This window comes from Mus caroli, unplaced genomic scaffold (genome assembly GCF_978045245.1).
Source record: "Mus caroli unplaced genomic scaffold, Mus_caroli_1 scaffold_9, whole genome shotgun sequence".
NCBI lineage: Eukaryota > Metazoa > Chordata > Mammalia > Rodentia > Muridae > Mus > Mus caroli.
Window position 1 is genome coordinate 32,285,382 of NW_028227264.1, and position 16,963 is coordinate 32,302,344.

The 16,963-nt window shown below is 38.3% G+C and overlaps 1 protein-coding gene across 1 annotated transcript in view; it reads left to right on the forward strand.

Moving 5' to 3' along the window:
• Nucleotides 1-10,342: 10,342 nt before the first annotated feature.
• Trappc3l (trafficking protein particle complex subunit 3L) overlaps nt 10,343-16,963 on the forward strand; it is a 47,329-nt gene continuing 40,708 nt past the window's right edge. The window contains exons 1-2 of the mRNA XM_021175098.3: nt 10,343-10,384; nt 13,672-13,769. Of these exons, the coding sequence (XP_021030757.1) occupies nt 10,343-10,384; nt 13,672-13,769 (140 nt within the window). The remainder of the gene's footprint in view (nt 10,385-13,671; nt 13,770-16,963) is intronic.

A 16,963-nucleotide genomic window follows, 5' to 3' on the forward strand; every position in this document is an offset into this window, starting at 1 on the left:
ACCTCTGGCTCATAGGGTAAATACTAATAGCTTATTATTTGGACCTCTAATTAATGGATACCATATAAATAAACATAGGACAGGGAGATAACAGTGTTAATTACATTGATTAAAAACGTGATCTATATACTTATCAAACGGTGAATAAAATATGTCTCAATAAACCATAAACAATTTAAGTATGATCACTAAGACTAGATATCCCATGCATAGATCATTTAAAACCCAGAGGGAATAAAAAAAGAATCTTTACAGGAAAGGAAAGAATAAATAAAGACAAGAGGATAATAAGGTGAAAAGACAAAACTACAGTATAAAAGAGATTAGATGCATCAATAAAAATGATAAAAAAAAATCTAAAGAACTAACAGTGACTGAACGCTTACTGTCTGCTAGGCACAGTGTTAAGAACACTGAATTTCCTGAGTAATCCAATCATCAGGTATGGTGAGTTTAGGGAGCTTGCCTAGCACCCCACTCAGATGAATGGAAGAGTTAAAATTAGAACCTAGATAGCCTGACACACATCTTTAACCACCATACCAGAGCTGGTTTAAACCTGCCCATGTAGTGTTTTAAAAACATCCGTGATGCTTACAAGTGAACTTCCCCAAACTAAGCTTGAAACACAAAGCTTGAAAACGAAGTTATGGAAGCATGGACCACTGTGAAGAATAATACTAGAAGGAGAGACTGGCTACAGGTCATTTAAAGGACTGCCGGCACAGTCTGTCAAAGTACAAACAGTGCATTATGAAGTTATGGGAGTGTCAACTGTATGTCCATGATGGCATAACGTTAAAATGTGGAAGTAGAAAATCCAGCCAAATAAGAAGGAAGAATTATTTCATAGGGAGATTTTTAATGTAACACTAATAAGTGATCAAATAAGCAATAAGTTGATAAAAGATTAAAAGAATAATTTTAGCAAGTTGTGCCTGTCAGATTGCTAAAGATAGATGATGTTCTATAGTCCCCAAAATATAGGATAGATATTTTATAAGTTCCACAAATAATTTCTCTCTGAAATTGGTTGATGATCACCGAGATTATCCCCAGAGGATAACCAAAGAAATATCGATATCAATACCCAACAACAAGGAATTTGATTCAGAAACCAAGACAATGGAGTACTGCAGAGGTGGTGTTAGTAGCGTGTTTTAAAATTAAATTTTATAATGCAAAACGTGTGACATGAAAACTAGATGAAGCCGGGCGTGGTGGCGCACGCTTTTAATCCCAGCACTCGGGAGGCAGAGGCAGGCGGATTTCTGAGTTCGAGGCCAGCCTGGGCTACAAAGTGAGTGCCTGGACAGCCAGGGCTACACAGAGAAACCCTGTCTCGAAAAACCAAAAAAAAAAAAAAAAAAAAAAAAAAAAAAAGAAATCTAAATGAAATTCAAGTTTTGATGCTTATTACTAACATTTTATTAGAAAATAGCCATATCTGCTAATTATATGGAAATGACTGCTTTTGTACTGACCGAGAAGAATTATCATGACGGAATCTGTACAGCTGCAAAACCTAACTAACCTACAATCTGGTTCTTTCCAGAAGGACTTGCTGGGCTGATGTTAATCTGTATAAATAAATTGTCTCCAGTGACAGGTTATTGCTGTGGATAAACCTCAACAAACTCCTTTGAGAGAAAAGTTCTGGCTGTGAGGTGCATGCCATATGATACCACTATAAAATAAAGTTACATGTACTATTAAATATTCTGTATGGATAAGAACCTATGTGGAACTTAAAAAAATACCAAGGTCCACAGAGTGACAACCACTAAGTAGGAAAAAAAAAAACAAACCATAGGGTTTAAGAAAGTTTTGGCTATTTTTAGCTGGTTCAGAGTTGCTTTATGGCTTAAAACGAAACCTGAAGCATATATAGCAAAGCTTGGTAGCACATACCACATCCTTCTTTGTGATCGTTAACTCATCCATTATAATATCTTGTATATGAGGAAATGAAGAAAATTATAGAGCATTCCTTCTGGGAGCTGCATAGGACACAGAAGAGCATTGTTTGAACCCTACTGGAGAAGGGCTTCATTAATGCAGATCTGTAAGAATGTGGTCTGCAGAATCCTTTTTGGCCTTTCTATGTGCACTGGATTTGGGTTAACCCTCCCCTTACCCCTCTGCCACCCACACTTAATTTTTTGTACCCCCATATTTTCCTTTCACTTTAATATCATATGTGGTCTGTTACCCTGCCTAGGCCTCTCCTAGGTGTCTCTGGTGAACACAATACCTTCTCTCATAAATACACAGATATCACAATTCAAAGTTAAAACCCACATAGAAAAGAAACATGATTGACTTTCTGAGCCTGTGTCCTCAGTTAATGTAACATGTTCCAGTCCCATGCATTCTCCTGTAAGTTTCTTAACTTGGGTTTTCTTTATTGTTTTTTCTTTGTTTGTTTGCTCTATTGCATTATGATGAGAAAAGATACATAATTTCAATTTATCTGAATTTGTTAACATTTAAAAACATATTTTGATTAAATAGTCTTATATCACATTCTTCTTTTCCTTTTGTACCCCCAACCCCTCCCGGAGAACCCCCCCCCTTTCAAAACCTGCAATACCTTTCATTTTTATCATATTCTTTAACATTTATAAAATATTGTAAAAATAAATATGAGTATTATAGAAGTTGTTTGGTATAAAACAACAATAAATTGAATAGTCTTATGTAGATGTTTGTCTACAGCAATACTGAAAATACATACGTTTTTCTCAATATATATTTCAAATAACTCCAAATATATTAACTGTATGATATTTTAAAATAATATATCACTATTAGTTTTTTTAATGTACATAAATAAAGTCTTTTTGTTTGTTTTGTTTTTAGTAGAGCTTAAAATCTTGGCATTTGCTGAGGCACAAACACAAAATAAGAACTGTTTTTGGACGTTGGAGTTCATTGTGATAAGGCTGTACTTCAATGTCCCTCACATCACCAAAGGATTTTACCTCTATAGTAGATAAGCTAAGAGTTGACAGTTCTGCTGCGCCAAGGAATGAATTGTAGGCACAGTTTTTTGGATACAGATTTCCTGCTACAGTCAAAGCTATTTGACTTGAGTGATTGTCATCATTCTCAGCCTGCAGGAAACAGGTTACATTCATTTAAGAAATGGTGTGTATATTAAGATGGTCTATCCATGAAGTCATTCATCAAGTGTTTCAATGAAGAATGGTTCTGCTTGGAGGGTGGCACAGACGTTAGGGGAGGGTAAGATTCTGGTTCATTGGCTGTGATGATTTTGAAAAGCATTCATCCAAGGATAAGAATAATTTATAAAGTCCCCTTCTTCAAAATTGGTACAATAATTATAAATATCAAGCAAAGCCTTCAGTCTCATTCTTTGCTGTTCTCTTACAAGCCATTTCCAAAATTAATTGTCTACGTTTATTTTGGTTGTATAAGTAATTTTGAAATATGTAAGCTGTTCTGAAAACCATAGTATAGTGTAAAAATATCAAATAAACAATCCTACTAATAGAGAGGCTGAGATAGGAGAAGCATGATTTCAAGGCCATTATGTGGCACACAGCAAGACACTGATTGTCATGTACAAACAAGCAGAAAGTGCATATGGATTGTGCAATATTGGACCTACTTCTCCCATTATCAAATTAGACCACGGGATGACAGTCAACAAATTTCTAATTACTCATATTTTTGAATTTAAATTGATTAGAATTTATTGGTAATATTAATTTTCATATTAAGAGATATTAAGGAAGAGTGATTGTTATTTCCTGATAATTTTCTTGTTAGAGGTGGAATTATGTTTGTGTGGGTTTGATGCAAGATTACTTTCTTGCTTCTTCTATGGTGTAAGTTTCACTCCTTGTGTTGGTATTTTCCATCTATTGTCTTTTGTAGGGCTGGATCTGTGGAAAAATATTGTGTAAATTTGGTTTTGTCATGAAATATCTTGTTTTCTCCATCTATGGTGATTGAGAATTTTGCTGGGTCTAGTAGCTTGGGCTGGCATTTGTGTTCTCTTAGGGTCTGTATGACATCTGCCCAGGATCTTCTAGCTTTCATTGTCTCTGGTGAGAAGCCTGATGTAATTCTGATAGGTCTGCTTTTATATGTTACTTGATCTTTTTCCCTTACTGCTTTTTAAACTTCTTTCTTTTTTTAGTGCATTTGGTGTTTTGATTATTATGTGATTATTATTATTATTATTATTTTCAACTCCAGTTATAATATTTTCACTACTTGAGATTCTGTAGGCTTCTTGTATGTTCATGGGCATCTCTTTCTTTATGATAGGGAAGTTTTCTTATATAATTTTGTTGAAGATATTTACTGGCCCTTTAAGTTGGGAATCTTCACTCTCTTCTATATCTATTATCCTTAGGCTTGGTCTTCTCATTGTGTCCTGGATTTTCTGGATGTTTTGGGTTAGGAGCCTTTTGCTTTTTGCATTTTCTTTCACTGTTGTGTCAATATTTTCTATGGTATCTTCTGCACCTGAGATTCTCTCTTCTATCTCTTGTATTCTGTTGGTGATGCTTGCATCTATGACTCCTGACTTCTTTCCTAGGTTTTCTAACTCCAGGGTTGTCTCCCTTTGTGCCACGGCACTCCGGTTGAGTCAGTTTTGACAATCCGAGAGGCTTAAAAACTACTCTCGAGCCAAAAGAGTTTCACAGAAACTCGCTCCTGGAGTCTGGCATTCCCTCTAAACCATACATTAATTTTCCATTCCCGAGTTAGTCTAGTGTATGGATCCATGTGCTCTCTTTCAGTATCATCCTATTATAAGTGTCTTTTAAGATTGAATTCTGACATAGCTAAAACCTTTTGCCATTGTTCCAACAGTCCTAGAACGTCCTTGACCCAGACAGTGACATTCAGAATAGCCTCTGGTATTACACTATCAATAATAGCCAAGTCGCTCCCATTTACAGGAATGTACAATGGTTTAGGAAGTAGATCGGGCTGTGGTTTTAGAGTATTGCATTATTCATGAGATGGTTAGCTAGAATGGAACTCCCTAGTTAGAACCATGACTTGGGTGTGAAAGCCCTTGCCCTAGGAGTGAAAAGTTCTCACACCTGGCTTCTAAGACTATAGCTGACCTTAGATAGGGCTGACTTTGTCTCAGTTATTTTATTGCCCAGTTCCTTCCGATCTTTGCGTTTTCATTCCTCTGTTCTGTGTAAGAATCATTAAGCATCCGGTTGCTTCATTTGTACCTTGCGGCTATGTCACCAAACTTCTTTATTGTCTTCTGTATAAAAAGTCTGATGCTAGATTCGAAAATTAAATTCAGATTCTACACACAACCTCTCCTGTGTGCATCTGTTTGTCACCCATTCTACGCTTTGTCCACCCGCGACTAGAGACCTGTTCCACGCAGACAAAGGGGCCCAGAGGGTCTGCGGCAACTTTGTGGGTTTTTTTTTATTGTTTCTAGTTCCATTTTTAGATCCTGAATGATTTTGTTCCTTTCCTTTGCCTGCTTGGTTATGTTTTCCTGTAACTCTTTAAGGGATTTTTGTTTCCTCTTTAAGGACTTCTAGCTGTTTACCTGTGTTCTCCTGCATTTCTTTAAGGGAGTTATTTATGTTCTTCTTAATGTCCCCTATCATCATCATGAGAAGTGATTTTAGATCTGAATCTTGCTTTTCCAGTGTGTTGGGGTACAGGTCTTGCTATGGTGGGAGAACTGAGTTCCGATGATGCCAAGTAACCTTGGTTTCCCTTGCTTCTTTTCTTATGCTTGCCTCCCATCAACTGGTTATCTCAAGTGCTACATGCCCTAGCTATGTCTGACTGAAGGCAGTCCTTCCTATGATCCTGGTTATGTCAGAACTCTTCTGAGTCAAGCTGTGTCTGTGATCCTGTGATCCTGTGATTCTGTGATTCTGTGACACTGAGATTCTCTTGTGAGTCAAGCTGCCTTTGGGACCTTGAGATCCTGGTGTGACCAAGCTCCTTGAATCCTGTGATCCTCTGATCCTGGGCATGTTAGAGCGCCTGAGAGTGGAGCTACCTCTGGGTGTTGTGGGGCTGGCTGCAGAGTTTGTACCCAAGGTCTGCTCAGGGCGCCAGCCTGCTCACACAGACCAGCTCTTTACTGTTTACTTTGATAAAAATAAATCTCAAAGTTAGTTTATTGTTGTCTGTCCCTCATGTAGTCCTCACATGTATGATATTCAGAGGGACTCATTTTCACAATCTCTCTCTCTCTCTCTCTCTCTCTCTCTCTCTCTCTCTCTCTCTCTCTCTCTCTCTCTCCTTGAGCACAACAAATTGTATGGCTGGGAAAATCAGATCTAAGCATTACAGCTATCCTTGGGAAGTGGGGAGATCAAAGAAGAAATCATATATTAATTTTATATCAGGAATCAGGTGAAAATAAGTACAGAGATCAGTTTAAAATGGAAAGGAGTGTATGTTTTGCGTGTGTGAGTGTGCACATGCATATGTGTGTGTGTGTGTGTATTTGTGTGTGTGTGTGTGTGTATGTGCATGTGGAGGCCAGGGGATGACATTGGTGTCTTCCTCTACCAGCTCTTACTTTAGTTTATGAAATAGAGTCTTTCACTGAACCGAAAGTTTGCTGGGTCTGCTAGGCTGGCTGACCAGTGAGCTCCCAGAATTTGCTTGTCTTGGCCTGCCAATGCTGGGGTTATGCACACTTGTAACTATGCCTGACATTTTATAAGGATGCTGGGGATTTCAACTAGGGTCCTTTTGCCTTTACATTGTTACCCACTGAGCCATTTCATTAGGTCCTACAGAAGGCTTATAAGAAGAAACAAGTCCCTATATAAGTTCTTTGGTTGCTGATAGGATCTTCCCAAGTCTTTACTCAATTGTCCCACTTCCCCCAAAAGAACCTGGGTAGAGGTGTCATCCAAGATACTATTTACATGTAGTGGCTTGAAGGATACTCCTTTCTTTTAATCCCAGGTCCAAATTCTATTCTACCCAGCTTAAAGATTCTTACTAAAAGTAGAAACACAACAGTTGGGCATTATTTTGACACAATTCTCTTCCCTACTCTAGTGCCAGGACAAATATTAATCATTTACGTTCTGAAGCAACAAACTATGCTCTCCTCTGTTTGAGAGAAGGATGTTTTTAATACAAGAAGAAGGGTTTTGGGAAACACAAGGTGCACACAGATGTTAAGACATGTTGAAAGAGCCTGTTTTACAGTCTGAAAAATAGCAAACCAGTGTCCAACTGACAGTGACTACAGCTGTTTGTCTAAGATGTATATTGTGCACTTCTCATGGATGAGTTTCCACCCCAGGTGCTGGGTCCTATCTGCTGGACTGTTGTTAGTCTGGAAGAAAAATTCACCTCCATTTTCTCTCTTCTTTTCTCTTCTCTTCTCTTCTCTTCTCTTCTCTTCTCTTCTCTTCTCTTCTCTTCTCTTCTCTTCTCTTCTCTTCCTTTCTTTCTTCTTTTTTCTTTTCTTTCCTTTTTCTTTTTCTTCCTTTCCCTTTCTTTCTTTCTTTCTTTCTTTCTTTCTTTCTTTCTTTCTTTCTTTCTTTCTTTCTTTCTTTCTTTCTTTCTTCTCTCTCTCTCTCTCTCTCTCTCTTTCTTTCTTTCTTTCTTTCTTTCTTTCTTTCTTTCTTTCTTTTGTTCTTTCTCGTTTGTTGAAACAAGGTTTCTCTGTGTAGTTTTGGCTGTCCTGGAACTCACTCTATATACCAGGCTGACCTGGAACTCACAGAGATCTGTCTGCCTCTGCCTCCTGAGTACTGGGATTAAAGGTTAGACCGCACCTTTTTAAAGGAACCCATGTGTGACAGTGGCCAGAAAACTTGGTAAGGTCGAGTGGATTCAGAATCCCTGGTACACTCATACCTGAGGACAGTAGATGTTTCATCTACTCCTAACCAGGTTCCTGTCCTGGAAGACATGACTGTGATACCCTATGGAGAGGACTGAGAGAATCAGTCATGTAGGGGCAGCGCCCAAAACCCCTCCACATGCAAATGAGGCATTCCTAGCATCTCAGACCAAACCAATAGAAAGCATCTGCTTTTAGACCCCAATCTACCACAAAATTCATATAAGATCCTGTCCACAAGGAATAAATCACAAGAGTTATTTCATCAAAGATCATCTGAGAGCATCTGTCATAAAGAGCTATAACACTTTGGGGAGAAGTTCTCTCTCAAAGCTTTTGCTGCTGGAAGCTTCTTCAGCCTATCTCAGTCAATCCCTGTTCAATAGCCCCAACCTTGGCTTCTAGCCACTCGCAAAGACTCCAGAGCAGAAGCAGCTGTGGAAGACACCCAGCATCTAGATCTGGCTCCCCCTCCCTGCTCAAACTGCCTACTGCATAGTGTCAAGCTGCTCCAGAGCAGCAGTGGCAGCAGGAGATTAACTCTCCTATCCCCACTCTTTGGACGTTTGGGCTGGACCAGAGCCCCACAGATCCCAGAGCCTCACAGATCTCCACAGATAGTGTCCAGTACACAGATCAACACTCATGATACCTTTGAAGCTCTGTAGTGGCCTTGATATGATCACAATACAGCCATGATCTTGTATTATTGTTAATTACAGCTCCACCTTTTCCCCTCTACAAGCACATAGACGTTTACAGCTCCACCTTTCCCCCTCTACAAGCACATAGACGTTTCCTGTTTTGCTCAGGATCTCTTACTTTGAACTCCAAATTGTCCCCCATAATTGGGAACATGCTATCAATTACATATTCTTATCTGTTTAAAATCCACTTCTAAAAATTTTTATCAACTACATTAGAATGTATACAACAGATAAAAGGGGGTGATTTGGAATCTGCAAATGTAGTTCTGTTTCCTACTATCCAGATGAGCTTGAAAAGCTTTTTTAGTCTTTTTATTCTATATACCTATCCTGTAAAATGGCAATGACTACCAAACTGATTACCTCAATGACTATAGTTGAATTAAAATAATATAGATAGTGAAAATCATACTATAAGCTGTAAAGTTGCAAATATAAGCTATTAGTCTACCTCTAAAAATGCTGTCAAATTTCCAGACCCATTAAAACTGATTTCCCTGAGACCGTGGTTTCATAGAACATACACAACTATGGAAATATTTCACATAGTATAAAATTTGATCCCATATATCTGCCCGTAAAAACCGCCTGCAGTAATTAGTTTTTATGTAGTGCATTATAATGTGTTTTACAGTATATATCATCTCTTTGATAGTCAAATTATTCTGTGAGGTAGGTATTACTACTGCCATTTCACAGATGTGGAAACTGAGCCACAGAGCAATAAAGTGGCTTGCCCATGGCCACACAGCCAGCAATCAGGGGATCTGCAACTGAATTGGAGCCTTGTCAACCATCCCAGGCTCTTTCAACTGTGCCACACTCTTCTTCAAAGGGCTTGCCAGTCTTTGCTTTATAGAAAGAGTGTTCTAGAACCAATAGGACTAATTGTCTCAAGATGTAAGCAACAGAAGACTGCCTTCTCAACAGAATCTTCTGTGTCTATTTCTAGAACAACTTTGAAATCCCACACCCTGCAGTTGTCATGATGAGATTTCTTATTTAAACTTTAAATATTTGTACTTTTGCATAAATAGAGCATCCAATAGCTTAGAAACTATCAAGAGAAAGCTAAGGGTTTACTCTCTTTGCCAGAATCATTATACATTATTAAACTGCAGAGCACCCATTTTGAGCAACAGCTCTGTAAGAAAATATGTGCTTTGTGACTCGTTAAAATTGCTGATGGCTGTTATGAAAATTTATCTTTTAAAAACAAGATTCTAAATATATTTGAATGTTGGAAACCCACAAGATGGGGGCAGGCATTGTTCTAGGGACAATGTGAAACTCAGTTGTTGATCAGATTTAAACTCAGGATTTAGTGCCTAAAGATTGCTGATCCTGTCTCTCTGATTCATAGAACAATCAATACAGAAGTGAATAATGCTAACATTTAGATCTGTCTTGGATTGCGAAGGTTTCTGCTCTTGATTTTAAAACAATGCCTTGGCACCAGAACAAAACACCACTCATCAACTCCCTGGGGCTAGAGAATTTTTAGTGTCTTGGTACTTTTTGGGTCTGACTTCACACACACTGTGAGCTTTTATGGGCCTGGATTACAAGTGAGGCTGTTCTTGGATCAGCAGCAGGTTACAGAGGCATAAGACATTGTTCACATTTTCTCTCTCTCTCTCTTCCATTCAGCAAAGAGCAAAGGCAGTAGAGAGCACTCCTGCATCAAAGCAAGGAAGAGTTTGCTAAGACAAAGATGGGAGAGGACTACTGATGTTTATCTAAGTCACAGACAGAAGAAAAGAACTGAAGATCTCTTCATCTACCAGGAGAGATGTCTCGTCCTGCGCACAAAAGGCCAGAATATCACAAAATAGTAAGACTTTTCTGTCAAAGAGCCTTGCTTCCCTCCCCCAGCAAATGTTTTCTTGAAGGATGTTTTGTGTGTTTGGAGGAAGTGATGCTACGAGTAGAAGGTTTCAGCGAAGCAAAAATGGTGTTTAGTGAATGACCCTTCTGGAAATATTTACAAGCATTTCTTAATAGTGTAGCAGAGTAATCAGTTTTTATACAGAGTTTTAGGGTATCCTTTGCTTTGGATGACTTGAATAAAGGTTATCAAATAATCCTTTTGCCTCTAAGATAAAACATGAGTCAATTAATCAGTTCTCTATATTTCATGTTATATTAAGAAGCAAATAAAATGTAAGGTCAATTATGTATAAACTGAACAGGAAAAGAGTGTCAAAACACTAGGAATCAAAAGACTGTCATTAAAAATACACTGCCTAGTACTAAATTTGTTTGTATTTGACATGAGCCATTGTCCTTTTTATATCTTCTGAATTCACTTATTCCTAAGACTTTTTTTTTTTTTTTGGCACATTTAATTTGAACCAATACTTCTGGGTTTTGTTTTTGTTTTGTTTTTTAAACCTTTCATCCTAGCATCAGCAATTCAATTATTATAGGTAGGAAAACTTAAGGTACTGTTTAATGCTATATTAATCATTTCAGGGATTAGTGGGAATTTAGTGTTATTAGGCAATTTTATCCCTGTGTTCCCAAGGCTGCATTGACATCCTGGTGTGTGCCACAGTCAGAAATACCTGCAAATATTTCATCTGGCAGCCTGGGCTCTTGAACAATTAACAATTGTCGGTTATCTATCAAATGACAAAAATATATAGTACATAATTCATACTGTACCTCAATCATTATGCACATGTGAACACACAACAGTTAAAACCTTTTTATACTAGTGTATCCAAAACTGCTGAAAATAATTACTGGAGTTCTATTTATACATTGAAAGCGATTGATTTTATTGTTTTAAAAACCATAAAGAAATTCATGTTAGTGTTTCTTGGGATGTGTAGTATGGTTGTAAGACCTACAAAGATATGTTAGATATGCAGTTGAAAATATAATCTCTGGTCATGTTGCAGGATGAAAAATGGACCTTTTTTGGACATGTACTTAAAACTTAGGAAACAGGTTTTAAGGTGTATTAGTCTATCCCATGGGAGAGAGAGTACCTGAGACTCGAGGATATGAGAGATAGAAGAGGCACAATTTCTACTCTCTCCTCTGTACAAATCTCCTATAGAGAATGAAAACAAATGCATTCTTCCTCTTTGTCCCTTTCCCTCCCCATTTCCTCTTCCTCCTCCTTCCTCTCCCTGCTTTCTCCCCTTCTCTCCTTCTCCCCCTCCCCTTCTTATCCTCCCTTCTCCTCCCCCCCAATTCCCATTTGTTTATTTCTATACTACAGCACTGGTACATAGTAATATTGTTTTTTGCTGTGGCTTCTTCTATGCTAAGCAGAAGTTTCATTTATAAATCATAGGTATTTGGTGTGTTCTATGTTGAAGTTCTTGGAAAACAGGAATAAAAGTGGGTATTAGTGACCCTCAGTGTTAGGTTAACATTATTTTTGTTCATGTCTCTTGCTGACATCCCTTATTTCCTGGGAAAAGTACTAACATTATTTTCCTAAACCTGAATTGTATATTTTACTATAATACAAATTAACATGTAATATAAATTAATTTATAATGTATATGCTACATATACTTTTGACATTTTATTTCTAGTTTCCACATAAATTTGGCTCATATGTAATAACTAATATTTAGATTCTTTTAAAAATTATCAACAATAAATATTTCTACTTAATAGCGAGGCATACTTGTTATGATATAAACCCACACATTTCATTTAGATGTCCCCCAGTGGGAACTCTGAAGAATTGGACTAACCTTGCAAATTATTTGTATAAAAAGTCATAGTGTTTTAGAGAAGTTATTTGGTTTAATAATAATAATTTTATTGCTATTTTAAAGCCATTCACATCCATCTTTAGAATATAAACCCATACATTACCAGGTCTCTGCTCCCCTGCTTATGAATCTAAGACACTCTATGGTAGAGTTAAGGATGACCTTCCTAGCCTGAAATCCATATTGACCTCTTACAAAAATCTAATACTGTATATGAAACAAGTTTATTTTCAGTAGTGGTCTGCTCCCTTTACACATGTACCTCCATGATTAACTCTGTGGTAGAGTTGGAACATGGAGTTGAGGAGCTCTTCTGGCTCCTGATGGCTGGCAAATTGCTGTGTCCTCTGGGTCCTTCATTTAGTCTGTAGGATGGACAGTGTGGAATATGTTCCCACCAGGCTTCTTTCCCTTTCATGGGCACTATTTCCTGGTAGAAGCAAGACAGACTTTTTAAAATGGGCAAATCAAATTTTCTTTTCTGATTCCTTTCCTTCCCCCTTGCCCCTTGCCCCTTCCCCCTTCCCCCTTGCCCCTTCCCCCTTGCCCCTTGCCCCTTGCCCCTTCCCCTTTGCCCCTTCCCCCTTGCCCCTTCCCCCTTCCCCCTTGCCCCTTGCCCCTTGCCCCTTCCCGTCCCTTCCCATCCCGTCCCTTCCCTTCCCTTCCCTTCCCTTCCCTTCCCTTCCCTTCCCTTCCCTTCCCTTCCCTTCCCTTCCCCTTCCTTCCTTCCTTCCTTCCTTCCTTCCTTCCTTCCTTCCTTCCTTCCTTTTTTTCTTTCTTTCTCTTCTAAATGAAGCATTACTGGACTTCTTTTTGCTAGTAACTCACTCTAAAAATTGGATCACAATTTTGAGTTCTATATTTTTTTTTAAAAAAAAGAAGCAACTAATGTTTATATCTGGCTCCTGTAAAATGCTCCTCTTTTCTTTAAGCAAAAAGCAAAAAGAATTCCATCTGGTTTGCTACTGTGGTTGGGATCATCCTTCTCAGAAGAGGCTATGCAAACTCATGCGAGCCTCATCAGTTATCCATTCCAGCTGAAAACAGGTAATAGGAAGCATAGGCTATCCCAGAATAACAATAATTGTATGAGAAATTAGTATTCAAAAACTCTTCCCCATTAAAAAAATTCATCAGAGTATGCAATAGTTACAAATGTGTAGGACAATATTCTCATGTGGGAGCATTCACTTCTCCCAGCCCAGCAATGTGTGTGGATGCAAACAACAGCTCGCAAGTGCAAATCACTACAGTAGTGCGAGGGTGGGAAAGGTGAACCAATGATCTCTGAGCGTGATTTCAACCCATAGATGAAAAGTAAATGACACACGAAATACTGTCATAGCTGCCTGTAACAAAACCATACACATTTCCTCTACAGAACAAAGACCTTTTTGTGCTCACCTATGGAGCTCTGGTTGCCCAGCTATGCAAGGATTATGAAAAAGATGAAGATGTGAACAAATACTTAGATAAAATGTAAGTGCTGTTCTTGTTGTTATAGAGTATTTATTGCTTGTTGATATCACTTTATTTTCCTGTTTCTAATGGCTGGCTCCATTTCACCAGCTCCTCTTGGCTTCTATGAGCCACATCTGAGAGTGGAACGTGATTTTTTTTATAACTCAGCTTAAAATAATGGAAAGAATAGAAAGGATTATTTTCTCTAGATCTGTCAAACGTAGATTTCTCTTTCCTCATGTTTGACAAGATTTCTCTATTAGTCACTTATGAGCAGCCAATGTGGTAGAACAAAGGTGTTCTTTTAGTAAGATGATAGAATGATAGTTTCATTTCAAAATGACAGTTTCATTTTGAATTTTCAGAATTCCTTACAATGAATTACATTGTGATTTATAATATGTAATTCCTTACATAAGCAGGGATGACCTTATGGGGCTATGCAACAAACAAGCAAACAAACAGAAAACTAATAGTAGTCACCCGAGAGGAAGACCAATGTACGAGGGATTCAATGGAAAGGAGGGGGTTTTCTTTTCTTCTTGTTTTGTTTTGTTTTGCTTTGCTTGTATAGTAATTTCATTGATTGAGAAATTTTAAAAAGCTTTTCAATAGGAAACCCCAACCTCTCCTTTTTATAAGTAAAGCCCATTTCCCTTTTTCTTTCACTAGTGAAGTTTCTTCCAGCTTATAGTCAACCTTCTAATTTCCTACAAGTAAGTATATGATCATCGAGTTATGGCAGTATTATCATTCATTTTAATGTTTTCAAATGCCTTACGAGCATGAATGTATTACACATAATAATGAGTCTCACTATGACTCCTTCGTACTTGTTCACAGTGCATTTTGATAGATCGACTCCCATTACCCTTGCTTGTGCTCCTTTACTGCCCTTCCCTTTTTCTCCTAGCCCCACCTCTGCTTTCATATATTCTGTATACCCTGTGAGTTTCATTGGGATTATTTACAGAAGAATGAGCACCTTACATGTGGCTATACCACTGAACAAGATGTCTCTCCCTCCTCCATCAACCATTACCTGCATAAAGACAGAAGATTTGGACTCCTTCCTCCCCTTTATAACAAGTGTTGGTTGGTACAATTTTGTACAAATGGGTGTGTGGTTAGTTATAGCTGCTGAGAGTGCAATAGTCATGTCAAGCCCAGATGATGGTATTCCTTATCTCTCCCCCTAGCTCTTACATTCTTTCCAATTCTTTGCCCTCAATGTTAAGTAAGCCTTGAAAGGAGTATTAATGAGGCACTACTTTGGGCTGGGCATTCAATGGTCATTTATTTTCAGTATTTAGAGTATACCTGAATCAACAACAACAACAACAACAACAACAATAACAACAAAAAGCTTCTCTGACCAAACCCAGCAGAAGCACTATTATACCAATAGAAACATGGTAATTTATGAAGCAGTTTGATACGTCCATCAAGTCCACGTAGCAAAACAACAACAGTAGCTTCCCTACTAGGGTCTAGAACCTCCCCAGCCACAAGCTTCTGAGTGGGTTTACAGTCTTATACATGAATTTCTTCTCATGGAGAAGTCATCAGATCTAGTCAGAGAGTGGTTACCACATAACAGACTTGCCATTATCACCTGAGTTTACTCACCTTGCTTGACTGGTCAGTATTGTTGCTCAGAGGACCCACAGCTGAGTACAACTGCTAATGACAATTCTCCCAGCAGCATGCATAACACCCAATATTGTGATTGTGGCCGGTATGGAGGAAACTTCTAGGCCAGTGTTAGCTTGATTTACCTATGTCTTGTGAACAAGATGCATAGTGTCTTTAGCAATAATTCTTGAGTTGGATATCTTAGTTTTGATGGGAAATGAATAGCACTAGCAATTACTTGTATTGTTTTAGGACCTCTATAATCAACAACTCATAGGGAGGTAGCCCAACCTTGGCACTGAGATTTTTGTTTAAAAAACTATGGCTTCTGGAAACAATTCAATCCACCCACATGTGATATAGTCCTTAAACTTGTTTTTAAAATTATTTATTTATTTATGAGTATAGTGTGTGTGTGTGTGTGTGTGTGTAGGGGTGGGGGAGGTGTGTGCATGTGTATGCTCATGCACATACTGTGGCATGTATGTAGAGCTCAAAGAGCAACTTTAGAGAACTGAAACAATTCTCCCACTTTCTGGGCTCTGGGGATCAACATAGGTCATTAGGTCTGTGCACAGACACTTCTACCTACTAAGCCATCTTGCCAATTCTCCACCTTAACTTATTTATTTATTTGTTTGTTTGTTTGTTTATTTATTTATTTATTTATTTGAGACAAGGTATCTCACTGAACACATGGATTGTCAAAGCTGGCTGGCTGGCAAGTTCTTTCCATTCCCCTGGTGGTAGAGTTATAGAAACATACCATGTATGTACTGGTGACCTGAGGTTCAGCCTTCATGTGTGCACAGCAGACTCTTTATTGACTGAGCCATCTCCCCAGCCAATTTATAATCACATTTTTGGATTGGCTAATCAAATGTCAGATTTCCTTACAGCTTTTTCATACACCATGGGTTTTTTTTACCCAATCTGATGAGCTGTTCTCTCCCCATCTGCCAACTGTCCTTCCCATCTAAAGTGTCCAAGCTCTAGAGGTTTTTTTTTATTTTTTGAGACAGGGTTTCTCCATGTAGCCCTGGCTGTCCTGGAACTCACTTTGTAGACCAGGCTGGCCTCAAACTCAGAAATCCGCCTGGCTCTACCTCCCAAGTGCTGCGATTAAAGGTGTGCGCCACCACACCTGGCTCTAGAGTTTTTTTTTTAAGCTCTTAATTATGGACACTGGAAAGCACTATAGCAGAATAATGACTGGGAAATATGTATAGGTTATAAGATTTATTCAGGCAGGGTGAAGGGAAAATTGAGCTTAGATTTTTAAGAGTATTAAAAAGGGTCCATTAAAAAGGGTGTTTTTCCAGGAGCAGAGATGGTCAATAGAAGGGAAAGCTTGAAAGAAGTTTTAAGTTCTTATTTTCTTCTATTTCCATGTGCCGGTACTCTTCTTTGGGGAGGATCTTTCTACTTACAGTACACATCTTTCTGTTGAATTTCTTGAAATTTGTATTGCAAGGAAGCAAACTTCCAGAGGGAACCTACAGCTTCCTTCTTTTCTTCCTTAGCTGGACAAACTGCCTGAGGTCATGGGAGCTCACATCATTAGTTAAGCTTGGGAC